This window comes from Oncorhynchus gorbuscha, linkage group LG09, assembly GCF_021184085.1.
Source record: "Oncorhynchus gorbuscha isolate QuinsamMale2020 ecotype Even-year linkage group LG09, OgorEven_v1.0, whole genome shotgun sequence".
Taxonomy (NCBI): domain Eukaryota; kingdom Metazoa; phylum Chordata; class Actinopteri; order Salmoniformes; family Salmonidae; genus Oncorhynchus; species Oncorhynchus gorbuscha.
In genome coordinates, this window is record NC_060181.1 from 21,216,331 (window position 1) to 21,241,824 (window position 25,494).

Here is a 25,494-nt window from a genome sequence, read left to right on the forward strand (position 1 = left end):
TTCTGATCATCATCACCCTCCCCCTCCCCCTACTCCTCCTGACCATCATCATCACCCTCCCCCTTCTCCTCCTTACTCCTCCTGACCATCATCATCACCCTCACCCTCCCCATCATCCCCCTACTCCTCCTGACCATCATCATCACCCTCCCCTTCTCCTCCTCTTACTCCTCCTGACCATCATCACCCTCCCCTCCCCCTACTCCTCCTGACCATCATCATCACCCTCCCCCTTCTCCCCTACTCCTCCTGATCCATCATCACCATCACCCTCCCCCTCCCCCCTACTCCTCCTGACCATCATCATCACCCTCCCCTCCCCCTACTCCTCCTGACCATCATCATCACCCTCCCCTTCTCCTCCTCTTACTCCTCCTGACCATCATCATCACCCTCCCCCTCCCCCTACTCCTCCTGACCATCATCATCACCCTCCCCCTCCCCCTCCCTCTTACTCCTTCTGACCATCATCATCACCCTCCCCTCCCCCTACTCCTCCTGACCATCATCATCACCCTCCCCCTCCTCCCTACTCCTCCTGACCATCATCATCCCCTCCCCCCCCCCTACTCCTCCTGACCATCATCATCACCCTCCCTGACTCCTTCTGATCATCATCACCCTCCCCCCCCCTACTCCTCCTGACCATCATCATCACCCTCCCCCTCCCCCTACTCCTCCTGACCATCATCATCACCCTCCCCCTCCCCCCTACTCCTCCTGACCATCATCATCACCCTCTGACCCTCCCCTCTCCTCCCCCTACTCCTCCTGATCATCATCACCCTCCCCCTTCTCCTCTTACTCCTTCTGATCATCATCACCCTCATCACCCTCCCCCCTCACCCTTCTCCTCTTCTTACTCCTGACCATCATCATCATCATCCCCTCCCCCTTCTCCTCCTCTTACTCCTCCTGACCATCATCATCTCTCCCTCCTCTTACTCCTGCTGATCATCATCACCCTCCCCCTTCTCCTCTTAGTCCTCCTGACCATCATCATCATCACCCTCACCCTTCTCCTCTTACTCCTCCTGACCATCATCATCATCACCCTCACCCTACTCCTCTTACTCCTCCTGACCATCATCATCACCCTCACCCTACTCCTCTTACTCCTCCTGATCATCATCATCACCCTCCCCCTTCTCCTCTTTCACCTCCTCCACAGATAACCAATATTCTATAAATAGAATGAAAAAAGGGAATTTCAGGCTTATCTGAACACTTGCAGCCATTCTCATGATGTGTCATTCATTTCACAATGTAAGAAATCAACATTTGAAGCATATTTCTTCGGACAGTTGCTCTTCTGAATGGCAATTTATGAGAATTCATTGCGGGAAAATTACACTTTTTCATTTCCACTGTTAAACAGTATATCAGCAGATATATTGGTATCAGTAAGTTTTGTCCCCCCAAAAATCGGAATTGGTATCAGACCCAAAAAACCTATCGGTCGGGCTCTAAAAACCATTATCATCCTCCGTCCTTTTTGTCCTCTAGGGGATGCCATAGCCCAGCTGACAGACGTTGGGACTGCGGTGACTCCCCCTGTGGACGGACGCACAACAGTGTTCAGTGACCGGACAGGCATGGTGAAGGCCGCCCGCATGCTCCTCTCCTCCGTCACCAAAGTCCTGGTCCTCGCAGACCGCATCGTTATCAAACAGATCATCACCTCACGCAACAAAGTAGGTCCCATCGTCATCAAACAGATCATTAAGTAGTTACCGCTTCCGACCACACAGTAGAGATATAGGGCCTTAGATGCACACAGACTCACAGAACAAAGAGGATACAGACAGTCTCACACACACACACACACACACACACACACACACACACACACACACACACACACACACACACACACACACACACACACACACACACACACACACACACACACACACACACACACACACACACACACACACACACACCCAGCACTGGCAACTCCATCCTCCTTCCAGTCTCTATCCGATCCTATCTGAGATCCATGACACAGTACAGGAGAACTCCTCTGCTGCTGTGGAGATAATGGTGGGGGAGTAGCAGCACATTCACATAAAAGGACCAGGCCCTGTTTCTATTCCTGCTGCTTTCAGGAACGGGATGTGCTGTGTGTGAGCGTGTGTGGCTCTTAGAGGCGAGGGGGCACACACACACACACACACACACACACACACACACACACACACACACACACACACACACACACACACACACACACACACACACACACACACACACACACACACACACACACACACACACACACACACACACATACACAGAGTGTAAGGGCCTAATCACGTCCAGTAAGGCCTGTTTGGACAGACGGGCGACAGGTCTGCTCTCATTACTGGCAAACACAATTCAATTTTGAACCCTGTGTCTGTCTGATAACAGCATGGAGCTCCTGCCTGGCTTGCAGGATGTCACTACTGTTTACCCTCCTAGAGCCAAGCCACTCTCTAACACACACATGAACACACACACACACACACACCCACACTGCTCCAGATGGATGGATCACGCTGTTTTATAATAGATCCATATTTCATGATGTTTTGGGGAGGTCTGAGAGGTGTTGAAGGTTTGATGCATTATGCATCGGCTGATTTTGTTCAGTGTTGCATGTCAGACAAAGTTGTATCTAAATGCAATACAGTTCACTAGTAGCATGTTATCAAGGTACGTGTCTTATACAGTAGCTGAAGACATAGTAAGCTAATGATTTCTACATTTTCATGACAGTAGTCATTCCTGTAACTATTGTATACATTAATACACCTTCATACATCATGGGTTCTGTTCCGTCTGTATTGCAGACAGATCCCAGGTTACCCTTTTAACACACCTTCATGCAACACAGAGTTATGTCTGTATTGCAGACAGATCCCAGGTTACCCTTTTAACACACCTTCATGCAACACAGAGTTATGTCTGTATTGCAGACAGATCCCAGGTTACCCTTTTAACACACCTTCATGCAACACGGAGTGTGTTCCATTGTGTACAGTAGAGGTGATTGGGGTAAATCATTGTGATCTGATTGGTTTTTCAGATGCCCCACTCAGCCCCAAGGCCATTGTGATAACTCCTGAGACATGGTGACACCAACATTAATCCTCCTTCCTGTTTCCCTGTTCACCAGACGATTGGAAGACAATACCAGTTCTTGTCACTATGACCTTTTCCTGTTTCGACAGACAGGTCCTCCGTGTCGTCTCAGTCAATCAGTCATGACAAACTGCTCTACTGAACACTGCAGCTGGAAAGCGTGGAAAGTGAAATGAATGGCCATCATTTGTATGACCAACATTAAGAATTTGCTTTGCTACCTCGTTCACATATCTTAAAGCAGCAGTTTGCCAGCAGTAAAGGCAGTCTGAGGTGTCAAAAGTAGTAATATCTCTCACAGCAACTTTGCTCCCTCAAGACATGGTTCTGGCAGAAAGAAATGTGCCATCCTTGAGTTCAGCATGTGGTGTTTAATTCAAGAGTTGTTGTGTGTAATGTGTCGGTGTGGGAGCCAATGGTAGTTACTGTAATAGTGTTCCTGATCTTCCCAGGTGCTAGTAACCTTGGAGCAGCTGGAGAGAGTGAGCACCTTCCAAGAGTTTGTCCAGATCTTCAGCCAGTTCGGGAATCAGATGGTGGAGTTCGCCCACCTGACCGGGGACAGACAGAATGTGAGTATCATCCCTCTCTGATCATGTATTGGGATAAAGTCTTCCTTCTTTCCCCCTTCCTACCAAACACACTGTCATCCTACCAAACACTGTGTGCCTCTCCACTCCCCTTCAGCTCTTGATAAACACAGTCTGTCCAGAGAGAGGGGGGGGGGGGTGAGACCCTCCAGATTGTGAACAGTGCCGTGTGCTGTTGGCTCCACATCCACTCAGACAGCAAGATGACACAGATAGCAGGGTGTGTGTGACGAGCCCCTGCTACCCAGACACACGTGCCGTTTGTCTAAACACACACACACACACACACACACACACACACACACACACACACACACACACACACACACACACACACACACACACACACACACACACACACACACACACACACACACACACACACACACACACACACACACACAGAGAGATACACTCCAGGGCTTCTGCACAGGCTTGGAGTGTGTGTGTGCGCGTGTGTGCGTGTGTGTGCGTGTGTGTGCGTGTGTGTGTGTGTGTGTGTGTGTGTGTGTGTGTGTGTGTGTGTGTGTGTGTGTGTGTGTGTGTGTGTGTGTGTGTGTGTGTGTGTGTGTGTGTGTGTGTGTGTGTGTGTGTGTGTGTGTGTGTGTGTGTGTGTGTGTGTGTGTGTTTAGACAAACGGCATGAAAAATGGGTCAGATCTGACTCGCATATCTAAGGAGCGTTTACATCATGAAAGCAGAATGTTGATATGCCTTGATACATTTTGACCGTCAAATCAAACAAACTCTCTATTTGAAATATATCAAGTGCAACATGTCATATATATAAAACAAAGTTTTACAGAAATAATGAGGCCAGAAAAACTCTGGTGTTCCCCTGTAGTGTCAGCGTCTGCTAATCATGCTTTCATTCATACACAGTCTCTCTGTATGCATCCCTAATGGCTCCCAATTCCCTGTTCCCAAAGCCCAATGGCTAATGCACTAGACAGGGAATAGGTTGCCATTTGGGATAATGGTTAAGGTTTATCCAACTGCGTTAACTAGCTGATGAAAAGTGTTATCGCTGTGCTGTAGGGAGAGAACGGATCATATTCAGCTTTCCTTCCCTTCTTTTTGTTTAAAGGGGTGTTTCACAAACATGCCACGTCCCCATCTCTCTCTCCGTCTGGAAATCTCCTGGCTCTTCTATTGAGAGACTAACCTAGCGAAGAGCAGGGGAATATAATAACACATCATCACATCTCCTTAGTAATCCATGGCTCTGCGCCTCGAGAAGTCGATTCAGCCTCTCCTGAAAAACACACACACACACACACACACACACACACACACACACACACACACACACACACACACACACACACACACACACACACACACACACACACACACACACACACACACACACACACACACACACACACACACACACACACACACACTAAATCCCTACTGAAGTCTTTGAAACACAGAGAGAGGAGAGAGAGTCCATGGATGTAACTGAGATATCTAGTCTCCTGCCGACTGCGTAATGTTATCTACTGCATTGAGTCGTGCTTCACCAGGTTGGTCTATGAGTAAGAACTCTGATGGCCTGAGAACTAGGCTTTAACTTAACATAGCCTAATAACTCTGTCATATCTTTCCCATCATAGGAATGTGGTCCATATGTATTCAGCATGCTCTTTAGGAAGTGCACTATATGGTGAATAGGGTGCCATTTGGGATGTGGCCTTGGTCCACTAGTCCAGACCACTATGTTCACACTGTGTGCCTTAGTATTGAAAATCAGTTTTGGACTACTGACTGTCCAAACAGCCAGTTACGTGACCAAATTAGATTTGTGTTTGTTCAGACAGCAGTTATTTGCTGACATGGCTACGCTAGTTGTTATAGTATATACGCAGTGGTAAAGACTGATTGGTGGTGGTGCACGTGCTTCCTATCACTCAAAAGTTAGGTTGCATGCTAAGGTGACAACAGTGTCTGCCATGGACGTTTCCCAGGTGCTTTGAATGTTCAAAATATGCGTGTTTTAAACACTTATAACTTCTTATGGGTAGGTGGGATGGTAGCATCCCACCTGGCCAACATCCGTTGAAATTTAAAATTTTAACATTCTTGTATACATGTGTTATACATCAAAATATACCTTAACGTCTTGTTAATCCAGCTGCTTTGTCATATTTTAAAAAGGCTTTAGGTTTGCGAAAGCAAACCATGCGATTATCTGAGGACAGCGCCCTGCATACAAACACATGAAAATCATATTTCAACCAGGCAGGTGCGCCACAAAAGTCAGAAATAGCGTTATACTGAATGCCTTACATTTGAAGATCTTATTCTGTTGGCACTCCAAAATGTCCCAAAAACATCACAAATGGTATTTTTGTTTGATAATGTCCTTCTTTATGTCCCAAAAATGTCCATTTATTTGGCGCATTTGATTCAGAAATACACAGGTTTCAACTCACCCAACATGCCTACAAAGTATCTAATAAATTACCTGTAAACTTGGTCCAAACATTTAAAACAACGTTCCTAATCCAACCTAATCCAACATTCACTAACACGTAAATGATCGATCAAATTTAAGACGGATTAAACTGTTTCTAATACCAGATAAAAACAATGTGAAGCGCGCTCCAGTTCACTCGCACCAAAACAGTAGAGTCCATATGGAGTGACACTTACAATGAATAGCGCTACTTCTTCATTTCTCAAAAGAAAAACATCAAACCATTTCTAAAGACTGTTGACATCTAGTGGAAGCCATAGGAACTGCAACCAGGTCCCTATTAATAAGGGTATCCCATAGAAAACATTGAAAAATCCTATGACCTTAATTTTCCGTTTACCTGGATGGTTTGTCCTCTGGGTTTCGCCTGCCATATCAGTTCTGTTATACTCACAGACATTATTTTAACAGAAACTTTAGAGTGTTGTCTATCCACATCTATCACTTATATGCATATCCTATCTTCTGGGCCTGAGTAACAGGCAGTTTACTTTGGGCATGCTTTTCATCCGGAGGTGAAAATACTTCCCCCTACCCAAGAGAGGTTAAAGCCTCAATGGATAATATGATCAAACTTTCAAAATGAATCCTTTTTGGCTAGCATCAGCAGTCAACTAGCTAGCTAGGTAGCTGTTTAGCTTTCTGTCACATTCACTCATTTGTTTGTAAACAATTAACAAGCTAGTTAGCTGCCACATGTTCTTGTCAAACTGTTAACAGAGTAGCTAGCAACCAACAAGATATTCCAAAGACCCACTTGAGGACAAAAACATCACATTTGACCTTTCAGACACAAGTCACATGGGCAGGAATCAGGAATCACCTATGAAGGTGGTTTGAAATGTGTCTTGAAATATTATATTCCATCTGCTTTTTGTCTGTTCAGGCTGCAGGAAAAAGAACAGATTCAAATCAGATATGCAAATAAATTGGAAATTCAAACTGTCAATATGAACACAGCTTAACTGTCCAGTGTTGGTCTCTGTCATTTAGGACCTGAAGGACGAGAATAAGAAGGCCAGGATGGCAGCAGCCAGAGCAGTGCTGGAGAAATGCACCATGATGCTGCTCACTGCGTCCAAGGTGTGTACATCCTACCACTACTGCTAATGTAGTAGGTCAAAGCTGTGAGCTGGAAAACCTTAGTACTGCATGGGTGAAATTAGGCCTTATGGTGGTCATGTCAATTTTCATTCTTTTTTGGAATCAAACCAAACTTCTCACCTAAAATATAGTTTTTGTGTTTTTGTGTTAAATATACATTTGAAGTCGGACGTTTACATACACTTTAGCCAATACATTTCAACTCTGTTTTTCACAATTCCTGACATTTAATCCTAGTAAAAATTCCCTTAGTTCAGTTAGGATGACCACTTTATTTTAAGAATGTGAAATGTCAGAATAATAGTAGAGAGAATTATTTATTTCAGCTTTTATTTCTTTCATCATATTCCCAGTGGGTCAGAAGTTTATATACACTCAATTAGTATTTAGTAGCATGGCCTTTAAATTGTTTAACTTGGGTCAAACATTTCAGGTAGCCTTCCACAAGCTTCCCACAATAATTTGGGTGACTTTTGGCCCATTCCTCCTGACAGAGCTGGTGTAACTGAGTCAGGTTTGTAGGCCTCCTTGCTCGCACACACTTTTTCAGTTCTGCCCACAAATGTTCTATAGAATTGAGGTCAGGGCTTTGTGATGGCCACTCCAATACCTTGACTTTGTTGTCCTTAAGCCATTTTGCCACAACTTTGGAAGTATGCTTGGGGTCATTGTCCATTTGGAAGACCCATTTGAGACCAAGCTTTATGGCGGTTTTGGAGCAGTGGCTTCTTCCTTGCTGAGCGGCCTTACAGGTTATGTCGATGTAGGACTCGTTTTACTGTGGATATAGATACTTTTGTACCTGTTTCCTACAGCATCTTCGCAAGGTCCTTTGCTGTTGTTCTGAGATTGATTTGCACTTTTCACACCAAAGTGCGTTCCATCTCTAGGAGACACATCTCCTTTCTGAGCGGTATGACGGCTGTGTGGTCCCATGGTGTTTGTACTTGCGTCCTATTGTTTGTACAGATGAACGTGGTACCTTCAGGCATTTGGAAATTGCTCCCAAGGAGGAACCATTCTTGTGGAGGTCTACAATTTTTTTTTCTGAGGTCTTGACGGATTTCTTATGATTTTCTAATGATGTCAAGCAAAGAGGCACTGAGTTTGAAGGTAGGCCTTGAAATACATCCACAGGTGCACCTCCAATTGACTCAAATGATGTCAATTAGCCTATCAGAAGCTTCTAAAGGCATGACACCATTTTCTGGAATTTACCAAGCTGTCTGTAAACAATTGTTGGAAAAATTACTTGCATCATGCACAAAGTAGATGTCCTAACCAACTTGCCAAAACTATAGTCTGTTAACAAGAAATATGTGGAGTGGTTGAAAAATGAGTTTTAATGACTCCAACCTAAGTGTATGTAAACTTCCGACTTCAACTGTATATACGAGGTACTACAATTGATTTCAAACATGGACTGTTTCTTCATCTGCTGCTTGGTTTTCAAATCATGTGCCAGATACTTATAAAACCACGAGTCTCTCTCCTCCCTGCAGACGTGTCTCAGACACCCGGACTGCGAGTCGGCACGTATCAACAAAGATGCCGTGTTTCACCGCATGCGTTTCGCCCTGGAGCAGGTCATGGAGATTGTGACGGACGCTCGGCCCTGCGGGGAGACCAAGGTCCTTCCCCTCAGCATTTACACCGGCATCAAGGACTTCAAGGTGGGACGACAGGGGAGGATCGCGCCTGGGGGCTCCTTCCATATGTTGTTGTTTTTTGTGCCAGTTTGTGGGGGAAAAACACGTTTCTAAGTACCACGCAACAATGTGTTATAACACTGTACCTGCCTGTGTTAATACAGTATGCTGCTTTAGGCCTCTACATACAAAGATGAAGTATGCTAGGAGTTCTGTGCGAGTTCTTTAGAATAAGTCAATTATCCTAGCTTTGAATTGGATAATAGACTGCAACAGAGATCATAGAGCTTTCTAATGATCTTCTCTGTCTCTGCCTGTGTCTCTGTCTCTGCCTGTGTCAATTCAATTTTTGGCATGACAAATAGTTTTTGTATTCACTATTGTCTCTGTCTATGTGTTTCTATGTCTGTGTCTCTGTCTGTGTCCCTCTCTGTGTCTCTGTCTGTGTCTCTCTGTGTCTCTCTCTATCTCTCTGTCTGTGTCTCTGTATATGTCTCTGTGTCTCTCTCCATCTCTCTGTCTGTGTCTCTGTCTCTATGTCTCTGTCTGTGTCTCTGTCGCTGTGTCTCTCTCTGTCTGTGCCTCCATGTCTGTGTCTCTGTCTCTGTGTTTTTCTCTGTGTGTATGTCTGTGTCTCTGTCTGTGATCCCAGTCAAACGTGGAAGGTCTGCGTGAGGGTCTGTACTTGCTGCCCCACCAGGCCCTGTCTGGCCAGCTAGAGGCGGTGGTGGAGAGGACGGAGGACTTCACTGACTCGGCCTACACCAGCCACGAGCACCGAGAGGGCATCCTGCAGCTCTGCCAGCTCGCCCGCCAGGACACTGACCAGCTCATCACAGCCTGGATGGAGGCAGTATGTGGCCGTTCACAGGGCACACACGCACATATAAACACTCACATGCATACACACAAGCACAGAGACACACAAACACGTATACAAGTACTCACACAGATATGTGATAGATATGTACTCATACTTCTACATGGTTAAGAGCACACATACAGTATGTTATGATTTAACACATGCATATGCACATTTACACCCACAGACCTCTTTTCCTTTTCATGCACATTTTATTCAACCTTTATTTAACCAGGTTAGTGTCGTTGAGATAAAAAATCTGTTTTTCAAGAGAGACCTGGAACACACACATTCACCTTCTCTCTGTATCTCCTTTCTATATTGTCAGTGAATGTCCTTGAGCTGTCAAGTGATTCTCTGGGTGACAAATGGATCACACTGCAGGAGTGTAGTTGCATGACCTTGTGTACTGTTGATAGGTTTACAGATAATGTGGAGGAGAAGTATAGAATATCCAGCCTTTTCACACTACCCTCCTGCATGCTACTATGCAGTACTATTTTCCTTCTTTCAGTATGGTTGTGTTTCCATACATGATTTACCCTAGTGTTTTACCCAAAAGGCTCAGACTTGTCTGTTTCCATCTACATGGGCCGGTACCCATGTCTCTGGCAGACCTGCTCTCACTTGGGGCCAAAGCCAGGCCCCTGGTACTTTTCAGCTGGCATTTACATAACAGTGGATAACTGTGAACTGTTACACCTCACAAAGCAACTGTTTTGATTATGCAGAGGTTGTTGATTCTGCTCTTCACAAGTCTTCACTGTCAGCCCCAGCTTTGGAAACACAATGTCCCTAATATAACATACGGGTGTATACACTAGTGTAACATAAGGGTGTATACACTAGTGTAACATAAGGGTGTATACACTAGTGTAATATAAGGGTGTATACACTAGTGTAACATAAGGGTGTATACACTAGTGTAATATAAGGGTGTATACACTAGTGTAATATAAGGGTGTATACACTAGTGTAACATAAGGGTGTATACACTAGTGTAACATAAGGGTGTATACACTAGTGTAATATAAGGGTGTATACACTAGTGTAACATAATACACTAGTGTAACATAAGGGTGTATACACTAGTGTAATATAAGGGTGTATGCACTAGTGTAACATAAGGGTGTATACACTAGTGTAACATACGGGTGTATACACTAGTGTAATATAAGGGTGTATACACTAGTGTAACATACGGGTGTATACACTAGTGTAATATAAGGGTGTATGCACTAGTGTAACACTGGTGTTGCAGTATATAGGAGTAAGATCTAACTTGAAGTCAGCCTCGTTGTATGAATAGATATCCACTTGACTCCACTGATAACACGGAACACATTGTGTTCTCTGTCTCTCTCTTGACACCTCGCTCAAAAGATTCTCCTTGGATACCGAAACTTGGAGGTTTTATACAATGTGTTTTTGGTTTAAGCTGGTATAACGATGTGAAAGTAGAGGCCACAGTTCCACTGACAGATTGAATGGAATCAGAGCTACAACACGTTGAAGGATTGGTTCCCTGGTGAGACACATGTCCACAACGTGCGTCACTAGCTGGATCCCAGGGTCTGTTTGTGTTTCTCCACTCAATTCAGTAGAAACAGAGAGGGTGTGAGAAGGTGTTACTCCACTCATTTAAGTGGAAACCGAGAGAGTGATATGAGGGGGTGTGGTGAGTTGGTCAAAGACTAATCATCTGATGCCTCCTGCTTGTTTGACAGTGTTTTGACACCCTGCTTTAATCCTGTCTGTGCAAGGTTGGTAATGCCCACCTGCCTCCTTGGCCTGAGAACCTGTGTCTGAAACGATTATGTTTTACATGCTATTGGTGAAGCAGAAGGGATCTCAATTCAATTCAAGGGGCTTTATTGGCATAGGAAACATATGTTAATATTGCCAAAGCAATCGAACGATCTCTCTCTCTCCCCTCTCTGTCTCTCTGATAGGGACTGAACAGGTTTGTGTGATCTAGTGTGGGTCAGAAACTGACTTCTCCTTCCTCTGCAGAGACAGGACACGTCCAAGGCAGCAGTCCATGATTAATGTGACAACTCTTATCTTTTCCCACTTCCTCCCTTCTTTCTTTTTGTTTTTATCTTTCTTTCAAGAAGCAGTCTCTAAATGCTAAAGAGGCCACGGAGGAGATGGAGCTGTCGATACTGAAGACCTGCCAAAGTGTCTACGAACTCCGCAGAGAGGTGAGTCCTGTAACTCTATGCTCCTACCCAGAATGCTTCACTGTTTGGCATGCCAAGGGGTTCAGTCCTAGAGCAGAAATGTCTGTAGTTTTCTGTACTCCATCACAGTTTGTCTTTATCTCTTGCTCTTTTTATCTTTGATATGCCCACATCACTCTCTCTCTGTTTCTCTCTCTGTTCTCTCTTTATCCTCTAGTGTACACTGCCACTCTCCCTATTCCTTTCACTCTTTCTCTCTCTGACTTGTCCATTCTCTCTCTGACTTGTCCATTCTCTCTCTGACTTGCTCTTTCTCTCTCTGACATGCTCTTTCTCTCTCTGACATGCTCTTTCTCTCTCTCTATAACTTGCTCTCTCTCTCTCTCTCTAACTTGCTCTTTCTCTCTCTGCCTTGCTCTTTCTCTAACTTACTCTTTCTCTCTCTGCCTTGCTCTTTCTCTCCCTCTCTGACTTGCTCTTTCTCTCTCTGCCTTGCTCTTTCTCTCCCTCTCTGACTTGCTCTTTCTCTCTCTGCCTTGCTCTTTCTCTCTCTGACTTGCTCTTTCTCTCTCTGCCTTGCTCTTTCTCTCTCTCTCTGACTTGCTCTTTCTCTCTCTCTCTCTGACTTGCTCTTTCTCTCTCTGCCTTGCTCTTCCTCTCTCTGCCTTGCGCTTTCTCTCTCTGCCCTGCTCTTTCTCTCTCTCTATAACTTGCACTTTCTCTCTCTGCCTTGCTCTTTCTCTCTCTGCCTTGCTCTTTCTCTCTCTGACTTGCTCTTTCTCTCTCTGACTTGCTCTTTCTCTCTCTGACTTGCTCTTTCTCTCTCTGACATGCTTTTTCTCTCTCTGACTTGCTCTTTCTCCCTCTCTCTGCCTTGCTATTTCTCTCTCTCTCACTGCCTTGCTCTTTCTCTCCCTGCCTTGCTCTTTCTCTAACTTTCTTTCTCTCTCTCTGCCTTGCTCTTTTTCTCTCTCTCTCTCTGACTTGCTCTTTTTCTCTCTACCTTGCTCTTTCTCTCCCTGCCTTGCTCTTTCTCTCTCTCTCTCTGCCTTGCTCTTTCTCTCTCTCTCTGACTTGCTCTTTCTCTCTCTGCCTTGCTCTTTCTCTCCCTCTCTGACTTGCTCTTTCTCTCTCTGACTTGCTCTTTCTCTCTCTCTGCCTTGCTCTTTCTCTCTCTGCCTTGCTCTTTCTCTCTCTGCCTTGCTCTTTCTCTCTCTGCCTTGCTCTTTCTCTCTCTGACTTGCTCTTTCTCTCTCTGACTTGCCCTTTCTCTCTCTGACTTGCCCTTTCTCTCTCTGACTTGATCTTTCTCTCTCTCTCTCCCTGCCTTGCTCTTTCTATCTATCTCTCTCTCTCCCTGCCTTGCTCTTTCTCTCTCTCTCTCTCTCTGCCTTGCTCTTTCTCTCTCTCTCTATAACTTACTCTTTCTCTCTCTGCCTTGCTCTTTCTCTCCCTCTCTGACTTGCTCTTTCTCTCTCTGCCTTGCTCTTTCTCTCTCTCTCTCTGACTTGCTCTTTCTCTCTCTCTCTCTGACTTGCTCTTTCTCTCTCTGCCTTGCTCTTTCTCTCTCTGACTTGCTCTTTCTCTCTCTGACTTGTTCTTTCTCTCTCTGCCTTTCTCTTTCTCTCTCTCACTGCCTTGCTCTTTCTCTCTCTGCCTTGCTCTTTGTCTCTATCTCTCTCTGCCTTGCTCTTTCTCTCCCTGCCTTGCTCTTTCTCTCTCTAACTTTCTCTCTCTCTCTCTGACTTGCTCTTTTTCTCTCCCTTGCTCTTTCTCTCCCTGCCTTGCTCTTTCTCTCTCTCTCTCTGCCTTGCTTTTCTCTCTCTCTCTGACTTGCTCTTTTTCTCTCTACCTTGCTCTTTCTCTCTCTCTCTGCCTTGCTCTTTCTCTCTCTCTCTGCCTTGCTCTTTCTCGCTCTCTCTGCCTTGCTCTCTCTCTCTCTCTCTCTCTGCCTTGCTCTTTCTCTCTCTGCCTTGCTCTTTCTCTCTCTCTCTGTCTTGCTCTTTCTCTCTCTCTCTGCCTTGCTCTTTCTCTCTCTCTCTGCCTTGCTCTTTCTCTCTCTCTACCTTGCTCTTTCTCTCTCTCTCTCTGTCTTGCTCTTTCTCTCCCTGCCTTGCTCTTTCTCTCTCTAACTTTCTCTCTCTCTCTCTGACTTGCTCTTTTTCTCTCCCTTGCTCTTTCTCTCCCTGCCTTGCTCTTTCTCTCTCTCTCTCTGCCTTGCTTTTCTCTCTCTCTCTGACTTGCTCTTTTTCTCTCTACCTTGCTCTTTCTCTCTCTCTCTGCCTTGCTCTTTCTCTCTCTCTCTGCCTTGCTCTTTCTCGCTCTCTCTGCCTTGCTCTCTCTCTCTCTCTCTCTCTCTCTGCCTTGCTCTTTCTCTCTCTGCCTTGCTCTTTCTCTCTCTCTCTGTCTTGCTCTTTCTCTCTCTCTCTGCCTTGCTCTTTCTCTCTCTCTCTGCCTTGCTCTTTCTCTCTCTCTACCTTGCTCTTTCTCTCTCTCTCTCTGCCTTGCTCTTTCTCTCTCTCTCTGCCTTGCTCTTTCTCTCTCTCTCTGCCTTGCTCTTTCTCTCTCTCTCTGCCTTGCTCTCTCTCTCTCTAAATTGCTCTTACTCTCTCTGCCTTGCTCTTTCTCTCTCTAACTTACTCTTTTTCTCTCTGCCTTGCTGTTTCTCTCTCTCTCTCTGCCTTGCTCTTTCTCTCTCTGCCTTGCTCTTTCTCTTTCTCTCTGACTTGCTCTTTCTCTAACTTGCTCTTTCTCTCTCTGCCTTGCTCTTTCTCTCTCTAACTTAGTCTTTCTCTCTCTGCCTTGCTCTTTCTCTCTCTCTCTCTCTCTCTCTCTCTCTCTCTCTCTCTCTCTGCCTTGCTCTTTCTCTCTCTGCCTTGCTCTTTCTCTCTGACTTGCTCTTTCTCTCTCTCTCTCTCTCTCTCTCTCTCTCTCTGCCTTGCTCTTTCTCTCTCTGCCTTGCTCTTTCTCTCTCTCTGACTTGCTCTTTCTCTCTCTGCCTTGCTCTTTCTCTCTCTGACATGCTCTTTCTCTCTCTCTGCCTTGCTCTTTCTCTCTCTGCCTTGCCTTGCTCTTTCTTGCTCTTTCTCTCTCTGCCTTGCTCTTCCTTGCTTGCTTTTCTCTCTCTGCTGCCTTGCTCTTTCTCTCTGCCTTGCTCTTTCTCTCTCTGCTCTTTCTCTCTCTGACTTGCTCTGACTTGCCCTTTCTCTCTCTGCCTTGCTCTTTCTCTCTCTGCCTTGCTCTTTCTCTCTCTGCCTTGCTCTTTCTCTCTCTGCCTTGCTCTTTCTCTCTCTGCCTTGCTCTTCCTCTCTCTGCCTTGCTCTTTCTCTCTCTGCCTTGCTCTTTCTCTCTCTGCCTTGCTCTTTCTCTCTCTGACTTGCTCTTTCTCTCTCTGACTTGCCCTTTCTCTCTCTGCCTTGCTCTTTCTCTCTCTGACTTGCCCTTTCTCTCTCTGACTTGCTCTTTCTCTCTCTGACTTGCTCTTTCTCTCTCTGACGTGTTCTCCTTCTTTCTTATTCTTGTTTTCTCTTTCTGCTACCATTGTGCAGCCAGGCATAGAAAAGATACAAAACATACACACATATTCACCCCTCTCTTCCCTTCTCCCTTCCGTCCAGCTTCATAAGGTGGCGGTGGGGCGGGCGGCGGACCTGCTGAAGCTGCATGCGGAACACTTGCCTCTGCGGGCCCTGAAGGCCTCGGGGGGCGAGGGCAACCTGGAGGCTGTGGCAGAGTACGCCCGGACGCTCAGCGAGCAGAAAGAACAGCTGGTGGAGGTGAGAGAAGCTCACTGGGCTGGGGAGGTTGACTTAAGTCTGTTGAGTCTCCTTGATCAAGTCACCATTGAAGCACAATAAAGTATTCAATTCAATCCACAGCAATCCAACCTCATATCCATCTCTATATCTGAGGTATATGGACATGTGTGATGTGGGATACTGGCTTTGGAAGCCTGTATGTATTTTGTCAATTGAAACATTTGGATAAGTATCTTGATCTGTTGTTGGCATCAACATGTAACACACACACTGCTCATATCCAGTCTTAATGATGTTAGACGTCGATGTTCTTTGTCCTGTTCCAGACTTGTCGTCTGCTGTGTCACGTCTCGGGGACAGAGCCTCTGGAGATCACCTGTATACATGCTGAGGAGACCTTCCACGTCATCGGCCCCCAGGTAACACACACTGACAGGTAACACACACACTGACAGATAAAACACACACACTGACAGATAAAACACACACACTGACAGGTAACACACACACAGGTAAAACACACACACTGACAGGTAAAACACACACACTGACAGGTAACACACACTGACAGGTAACACACACACACTGACAGGTAACACACACACTGACAGGTAACACACACACACTGACAGGTAAAACACACACACTGACAGGTAAAACACACACACTGACAGGTAAAACACACACACTGACAGGTAAAACACACACACTGACAGGTAAAACACACACACTGACAGGTAAAACACACACACTGACAGGTAAAACACACACACTGACAGGTAAAACACACACTGACAGGTAACACACACTGACAGGTAACACACACTGACAGGTAAAACACACACACTGACAGGTAAAACACACACACTGACAGGTAAAACACACACACTGACAGGTAAAACACACACACTGACAGGTAAAACACACACTGACAGGTAAAACACACACACTGACAGGTAAAACACACACACTGACAGGTAAAACACACACACTGACAGGTAAAACACACACACTGACAGGTAAAACACACACACTGACAGGTAAAACACACACCCCTTGACAGGTAACACACACACACTGACAGGTAACGCACACCCACACATACGCATCACACTCACACTGGGAATGGGCCCCTGAAGGGCCAAAACAAGACACATGAGATGGCATAGTCCTGATCATGTCTGATACAGTCCATGTTGCGACAGAAACTTGATCATCTGTATAACCTCTCCATTATCAAGGTTCAGTTTTTCAGCACATCCCCTGTCATCTAGATCCCTTATAGCATCAACACCATACATTAAACACCACAGCCAACCATTGCAGAAAAAGACATTAAGAAGACTTCATCTGATACATGGAGAAATAAGTCAGACAACCACATGCACACAAGTCAGAGTGCATCACCCCCAGTGTGCTGCATTTAATTGGCAATTACCCGCAGGAGTCCCTTTATTATCATTGAAAGACACACACAGACACACACACACCAGTATCATCCCTCCCTGCTGGGCGGTGGCTCCCTCTCTGTGACCTTATTGATTGGTTGACCTTTGAGCTTATGAGCTCAGTCATTACTGCGGGGTCATGCAGCGTCTGATGTTACCGTGAGAGGATCATCACATTTCACACCATAACCCCAGCAGCAGAGAAAGACCTTCCTGACGGCCTGGAAGACCAAACATAATTAGAAAAGTGGGGAACAAAACGGATGCCCTGCCCACTGAAGATTGTGTGAAATGGAACAAATCCACCCCCACACTGAAAGGTAATGATCCGGTGTAACTCCGGTGTCTCTGCTGTCTCATAGTAGTTCAACATTGTACGAGACTGAGGCCTGTTTCCATTCAAATCACCCTCTCCTTTTCTTGTTGGTCTTCCCTCAAAGAGTCAACTGGTCTGGATAGGTACTGCTGTGAGTAACATAGTAATAACGTTTCCCATGTGGGGTTGCCTGATTTTGAAAATGGGGTCGTGAGAGAAATGGTGAAATAAAAGCAAAAATATAAAATAATGGAACTGTTTTCCTCCTACAGATGTGGCTCAGTCGTTTGAAAGGTTTAAGCTATAAAATATTATGACCCCATCACTGAAAGACTCTCAGGAACATGCATGTGTCTGTTTCCTTCTACAATGCCAACAAGCCTCATTAGAACAGAGTGGACAATACCAGGCACTAAGTCAGACTGGGAGGAAAAGATCATACATATTCATTAGCTGAGAACATTCTGAACTTCCCAATAGCTTTCTGATGCATTTCAATCACTTCAAACCAATACTTTTGAAATACTGTAAAAAGTACTGTCAGACTCATTTGTAATAGGCTGATTACATCATTTTTGTTACATGGTGTGGTCATGAAACAAATGTGATATCAAAATGGGGTCAGGGGTCAAAAAGTTTGGGATCCCCTGACTTAAGGTAGAACTTAGTGCACCTTATCAAAACACTTTCACAGTCCAATACAGTGTAAAACATATATCCATCTGCTCACTCCCTCCCTCCCTCTCTCTCTCTCTCTCCCACCGTCCTCTCTCCCATCAGATCATCTCTGCAGCCCAGACGCTGGCCCTGCACCCATCCAGTAAGATTGCCAAGGAGAACCTGGATGTGTTCTGTGAGGCCTGGGAGTCCCAGCTCTGCGACATGGCAGTGCTGCTAAGGGAGATCAACGACGTGTTCGAGGGCCGCCGAGGTGGGGCTGCCAGTGGTAGGAGAGGGGGAGAGGGATGGGTGTGTGTTATGGGCAGTCGCAGGAGAGGGTTGTCGTAGGACAGCTCACCACAAGCCGTGGTTGTTTTTATTCTCTGTCTCTCGCTGAGCTTTGGTAGTCGAAAATGTATTGATCCTATTCATAGACAGTTAAATCTCTATAACCGTAGTTGTTTGTATTATCTGACACAAGCTCTGTCAGGGAGGGGATGTCAGATTAAAGCACCATCAGCAGGATACCTCTCATTGAGTTGGAGATGCAAACCGTTCTGTTACAGGCCTGATAGCCAGTGTGTGTCCCAGCGTGGTGATGCCAGACGTTTCTCAGAGCTCTCTCCCAGCATGCAGCGTGAGTTCTGTCATCCGTAACCTCTGTGGCGTGTCACGGTGCCAGTATTTATGGGCTACGATCCCAATGACAAGCAGCGAGAGAGACGACGTCTCCCTACTAAACCAATTGAATCGAGGAGGAATAGGGATAAATCTCCCTCCCTGGTGGAAGTTTAACGATGAAGTTCACACTGTGCCCTCGAGTCGTGGCTCTCACATAGTAAAAGTGCTATTTTTCCTCTGGTAAAGCTGGTATGGGTGTGTGTTTACCTGTGTATGTGTGTGTGTCTACCTTTCTGTTTGTGTGTGTGCTCGCGCTTGTGGAGGGGGTGTGTTACTCAAGCGACACAGACAGGCCCTCCAAAAAGCTGCCTGTACTTTTATGTGAAGTAATGCTCCTTGAACATGTTAGTAATGTTTATCACACCCTCACCACCACTCTGAAATTATATGTCCTCTTATTCCCTTAAATGTCCCTTTATTCCAAACTTGATTGGTGAATTAATTGGTTGCACTCCATTTGAAGTCTGATAGATGATGTGTTGGGGATAATCAACTGTAGTATAATAGAGGATGTGTTAGGGATAATCAACTGTAGTATAATAGAGGATGTGTTAGGGATAATCAACTGTAGTATAATAGAGGATGTGTTAGGGATAATCAACTGTAGTATAATAGAGAATGTGTTAGGGATAATCAACTGTAGTATAATAGAGGATGTGTTAGGGATAATCAACTGTAGTATAATAGAGAATGTGTTAGGGATAATCAACTGTACTATAATAGATGATGTGTTGGGGATAATCAACTGTAGTATAATAGAGGATGTGTTAGGGATAATCAACTGTACTATAATAGAGGATGTGTTAGGGATAATCAACTGTAGTATAATAGAGGATGTGTTAGGGATAATCAACTGTAGTATAATAGAGGATGTGTTAGGGATAATCAACTGTACTATAATAGAGGATGTGTTAGGGATAATCAACTGTAGTATAATAGAGGATGTGTTAGGGATAATCAACTGTAGTATAATAGAGGATGTGTTAGGGATAATCAACTGTAGTATAATAGAGGATGTGTTAGGGATAATCAACTGTAGTATAATAGAGGATGTGTTAGGGATAATCAACTGTAGTATAATAGAGAATGTGTTAGGGATAATCAGCTGTAGTATAATAGAGAATGTGTTAGGGATAATCAACTGTAGTATAATAGAGGATGTGTGAGGGATAATCAACTGTAGTATAATAGAGGATGTGTTAGGGATAATCAACTGTAGTATAATAGAGGATGTGTTAGGGATAATCAACTGTAGTATAATAGAGGATGTGTTAGGGATAATCAACTGTAGTATAATAGAGGATGTGTTAAGAATAATCAACTGTAGTATAATAGAGGATGTGTTAGGGATAATCAACTGTACTATAATAGAGGGTGTGTTAGGGATAATCAACTGTAGTATGATAGAGGATGTGTTAGGGATAATCAACTGTAGTATAATAGAGGATGTGTTAGGGATAATCAACTGTAGTATAATAGAGGGTGTGTTAGGGATAATCAACTGTAGTATAATAGAGGGTGTGTTAGGGATAATCAACTGTAGTATAATAGAGGATGTGTTAGGGATAATCAACTGTAGTATAATAGAGGATGTGTTAGGGATAATCAACTGTAGTATAAAGAGGATGTGTTAGGGATAATCAACTGTAGTATAAAGAGGATGTGTTAGGGATAATCAACTGTAGTATAATAGAGGATGTGTTAGGGATAATCAACTGTAGTATAATAGAGGATGTGTTAGGAATAATCAACTGTAGTATAATAGAGGATGTGTTAGGGATAATCAACTGTAGTATAATAGAGGATATGTTAGGGATAATCAACTGTAGTATAATAGAGGATGTGTTAGGGATAATCAACTGTAGTATAATAGAGGATGTGTTAGGGATAATCAACTGTAGTATAATAGAGGATGTGTTAGGGATAATCAACTGTAGTATAATAGAGGATGTGTTAGGGATAATCAACTGTAGTATAAAGAGGATGTGTTAGGGATAATCAACTGTAGTATAAAGAGGATGTGTTAGGGATAATCAACTGAATCCCTCCCTTTACCTTGTGACCAATGCCCAAAATATGACTTCAAAAAAATATTTCCTCAAAATACTTTCTTTCTTTCTGATTAATTACAGGTGATAAGAGAGCCTACGTGTCGCTTCCCAGACCAGGGGTGAGTATCAGAATATACAATGTTATGACTGGTGGATATTTCTTATTTCATTTTATTGAAATTTCCTCCTTTAATATCACTCATCCTGTCAAAACGTTTCTCCCGCCAGAAACATTCATCCAACCTGAAGACGGTGAAGGCAGTCAAGCTAGATGCAGAGGTATAACTTGATCATCAATTACCCAATACACCTCATGTGTCCCAATACACCTCATGTGTCCCAATACACCTCATGTGTCCCAATACACCTCATGTGTCCCAATACACCTCATGTGTCCCAATACACCTCATGTGTCCCAATACACCTCATGTGTCCCAATACACCTCATGTGTCCCAATACACCTCATGTGTCCCAATACACCTCATGTGTCCCTATACACCTCATGTGTCCCAATACACCTCATGTGTCCCAATACACCTCATGTGTCCCAATACACCTCATGTGTCCCAATACACCTCATGTGTCCCAATACACCTCACATAGGCTGTGTCCCAATACACCTCGCATAGGTTGTGTCCCAATACACCTGATATAGGTTGTGTCCCAATACACCACACATAGGCTGTGTCCCAATACATCTCACATAGGTTGTGTCCTAATACACCTGATATAGGGTGTGTCCTAATACATCTCACATAGGTTGTGTCCTAATACACCTCGCATAGGTTGTGTCCCAATACACCTGATATAGGTTGTGTCCCAATACACCTCACATAGTCTGTGTCCCAATACACCTCACATAGTCTGTGTCCCAATACACCTGATATACGTTGTGTCCCAATACACCTGATATACGTTGTGTCCCAATACACCTCACATAGTCTGTGTCCCAATACACCTCACATAGTCTGTGTCCCAATACACCTCACATAGTCTGTGTCCCAATACATCTCACATAGTCTGTGTCCCAATACATCTCACATAGTCTGTGTCCCAATACACCTCACATAGTCTGTGTCCCAATACACCTGATATACGTTGTGTCCTAATACACCTGATATACGTTGTGTCCCAATACACCTCACATAGTCTGTGTCCCAATACACCTGATATACGTTGTGTCCCAATACACCTGATATACGTTGTGTCCTAATACACCTGATATACGTTGTGTCCCAATACACCTCACATAGTCTGTGTCCCAATACACCTGATATACGTTGTGTCCTAATACAACTCACATAGTCTGTGTCCCAATACACCTCACATAGTCTGTGTCCCAATACACCTCACATAGCCTGTGTCCCAATACACCTGATATACGTTGTGTCCTAATACACCTCACATAGTCTGTGTCCCAATACACCTCACATAGTCTGTGTCCCAATACACCTGATATACGTTGTGTCCCAATACACCTCACATAGTCTGTGTCCCAATACACCTGATATACGTTGTGTCCCAATACACCTCACATAGGTTGTGTCCCAATACACCTGATATACGTTGTGTCCTAATACACCTCACATAGTCTGTGTCCCAATACACCTCACATAGTCTGTGTCCCAATACACCTGATATACGTTGTGTCCTAATACAACTCACATAGTCTGTGTCCCAATACACCTCACATAGTCTGTGTCCCAATACACCTCACATAGCCTGTGTCCCAATACACCTCACATAGTCTGTGTCCCAATACACCTGATATACGTTGTGTCCTAATACAACTCACATAGTCTGTGTCCCAATACACCTCACATAGTCTGTGTCCCAATACACCTCACATAGTCTGTGTCCCAATACACCTCACATAGCCTGTGTCCCAATACACCTCACATAGTCTGTGTCCCAATACACCTGATATACGTTGTGTCCGAATACAACTCACATAGTCTGTGTCCCAATACACCTCACATAGTCTGTGTCCCAATACACCTCACATAGCCTGTGTCCCAATACACCTGATATACGTTGTGTCCTAATACACCTCACATAGTCTGTGTCCCAATACACCTCACATAGTCTGTGTCCCAATACACCTGATATACGTTGTGTCCCAATACACCTCACATAGTCTGTGTCCCAATACACCTGATATACGTTGTGTCCCAATACACCTCACATAGTCTGTGTCCCAATACACCTGATATAGGCTGTGTCCTAATACACCTCACATAGTCTGTGTCCCAATACACCTGATATAGGCTGTGTCCTAATACACCATATATATTCTGTGTCCCAATACACCTGATATAGGTTGTGTCCTAATACACCTCACATAGGTTGTGTCCCAATACACCTCATATAGGCTGTGTCCCAGTGATACTCTATTCCCCCAGGTGCCCTGGTCAAAATAAGTGCACTATATGGGGGATAGGGTGCCATTTGTTCAAACACACTATTGGGGAATTATCCCGATATTGCAGGAACCATGGTCTGCTAGATTTTAGCAGGACTCTGTCAGTCATGACTGGGCATGCAGGGTCGAGAGTATTTTATGAGTAACTTAGTACACAAAGTGATAATCAATAATTGGAAATAATTAGGAAATATTATGGCTGATTGATAATGCATGACATTTAGAGGTGAAGAGCAGAACTGAGTTTATATTCAAACTGATAATGTCACGCCCTGACCTTAGAGAGCCTGTTAATTTCTCTATTTGGTTAGGTCAGGGTGTGATTTGGGTGGGCATTCTAGTTTTCTATTTCTTTGTTGGCCGGGTATGGTTCCCAATCAGAGGCATTTGTCTATCGTTGTCTCTGATTGGGAATCATACTTAGGCAGCTTGTTTTCCACCTAAGTTTTGTCTTGGACACGACGCAAGCAAGAGAGGCACACGGGGTGGTCGGCGGAGCTGAGGGTTGAACCAGAGCCAGTCAGGGAGTGAAGTGTGGAGCTCGTCGCAAGATTACGGAGAGAGGTCTGGCGTTGAGAGCGCTGCAGAGCAGGCGTGCTGAGGAGCGTGACACCATTCCGGTGTCATGTGCACCGGTTTCACGCATCTGGCCTCCAGGGCGCCTCACCAGTCCGGTGCGTCCTGTGTCTCCTCTGCGCACTCGCCCTGGGGTATGTGTTGCCGTTCAGGCACCATGTTATGTGGTTCTATGCACCGTGTCTCTACCGCCCCGCACTTGCCGGGCTAAAGCACCCAGCCAGGACGGGTTGTGCCAGCTCTACGCTCAAGACCACCAGTGCGCCTCTACAGTCCAGTACGTCCTATGCCTCCTCCCCGCACTCGCCCTGAGGTGCCTGTCATCAGCCCGGTGCCACCTGTACAGGTCCCATGCATCAGGCCTCCAGTGCGCCTTCACAGTCCAGAGTTTCCGGCGACAGTTCCCAGTCCAGAGCTTCCGGCGACGGTTCCCAGTCCAGAGCTTCCGGCGACGGTCCACAGTCCGGAACCTCCTGAGGCAGTCCACAGTCCGGAACCTCCTGGGGTGGTCCACAGTCCGGAACCTCCTGGGGTGGTCCACAGTCCGGAACCTCCAGTGACGATCCACGGCCCGGAGCCTGCAGTGAGGATCCATGGCACGAAGCCTCCAGTGATGATCCAAGGTCCGGAGTCTCCAGCAATGGTGTGCAGTCCAGAGCCTCCAGCGACGGTTGGCAGTCCAGAGCCTCCAGCGACGAGAATGCCAAAAATGTGCAAAGCTGTCATCAAGGCACAGGATGGCTACTTTGAAGAATCTCCAATATAAAATATATACTTTTTTGGTTACTACATAATTCCATGTGTTATTTCATAGATTTGAAGTCTTCACTATTATTCTACATTGTAGAAAATAGTCCAAATAAAGAAAAACCCTGGAATGAGAATTTCCAATCTTTTGCCTGGTACTGTATGTTCCATCACTATAGGGAAACTTAGTCCTATATTGTTCAGTACTTTCGAATGGGATTATTAACTATTAACAAATAAGGGATCTGTTATCTTTCTTTCTTTCTTCAGGAGCAGAGCACCATATCCAAGCTGGGTCTAGAGCTGCGTCTTCTGACTTCAGACATGGACACAGAGGTGGAGAAGTGGGAGGACCAGGAGCATGACATCGTCCGCCAGGGCCAGAGCTTGTCCAGCATGGCCTACTCCATGTACCTCTTCACCAGGTAGACTGTCCGTCCATCCGTCCGTCCGTCTGTCCGCCTGTCTGTCTGTCTGGTTGCTTTTGTGTGACAGAAGATTGCAACTCTTTTTACCGCAATGTACTTTGCACCAGCCAGGTATTGACCACCAGCCAAGTATTGACCACCAGCCAGGTATTGACCACCAGCCAGGTATTGACCACCAGCCAAGTATTGACCACCAGCCTGGTATTGACCACCAGCCAAGTATTGACCACCATCCAAGTATTGACCACCAGCCAGGTATTGACCACTAGACGGGTATTGACCACCAGCCAGGTATTGACCACTAGCCAGGTATTGACCACTAGCCAGGTATTGACCACCATCCAGGTATTGACCACTAGCCAGGTATTGACCACCATCCAGGTATTGACCACCAGCCAGGTATTGACC

General features: G+C 45.1%; 1 protein-coding gene across 7 annotated transcripts in view; it reads left to right on the forward strand.

Annotated features, from left to right (window-relative positions):
• The window catches only part of LOC124043265 (alpha-catulin-like), a 142,494-nt gene that overhangs the window by 93,196 nt on the left and 23,804 nt on the right, over positions 1-25,494 (forward strand). For 4 of the 7 annotated variants that reach the window (XM_046361651.1, XM_046361656.1, XM_046361657.1 and 1 more), the window contains 12 exons: positions 1,507-1,694; positions 3,582-3,701; positions 7,194-7,283; positions 8,807-8,977; positions 9,606-9,806; positions 11,930-12,019; positions 15,616-15,774; positions 16,083-16,175; positions 18,301-18,466; positions 20,994-21,031; positions 21,141-21,191; positions 24,929-25,083. In XM_046361651.1, coding sequence (XP_046217607.1) covers positions 1,507-1,694; positions 3,582-3,701; positions 7,194-7,283; positions 8,807-8,977; positions 9,606-9,806; positions 11,930-12,019; positions 15,616-15,774; positions 16,083-16,175; positions 18,301-18,466; positions 20,994-21,031; positions 21,141-21,191; positions 24,929-25,083 — 1,522 coding nt within the window. The remainder of the gene's footprint in view (positions 1-1,506; positions 1,695-3,581; positions 3,702-7,193; positions 7,284-8,806; positions 8,978-9,605; positions 9,807-11,929; positions 12,020-15,615; positions 15,775-16,082; positions 16,176-18,300; positions 18,467-20,993; positions 21,032-21,140; positions 21,192-24,928; positions 25,084-25,494) is intronic. The other 3 variants (XM_046361653.1, XM_046361652.1, XM_046361655.1) reach the window with 3 other exon arrangements.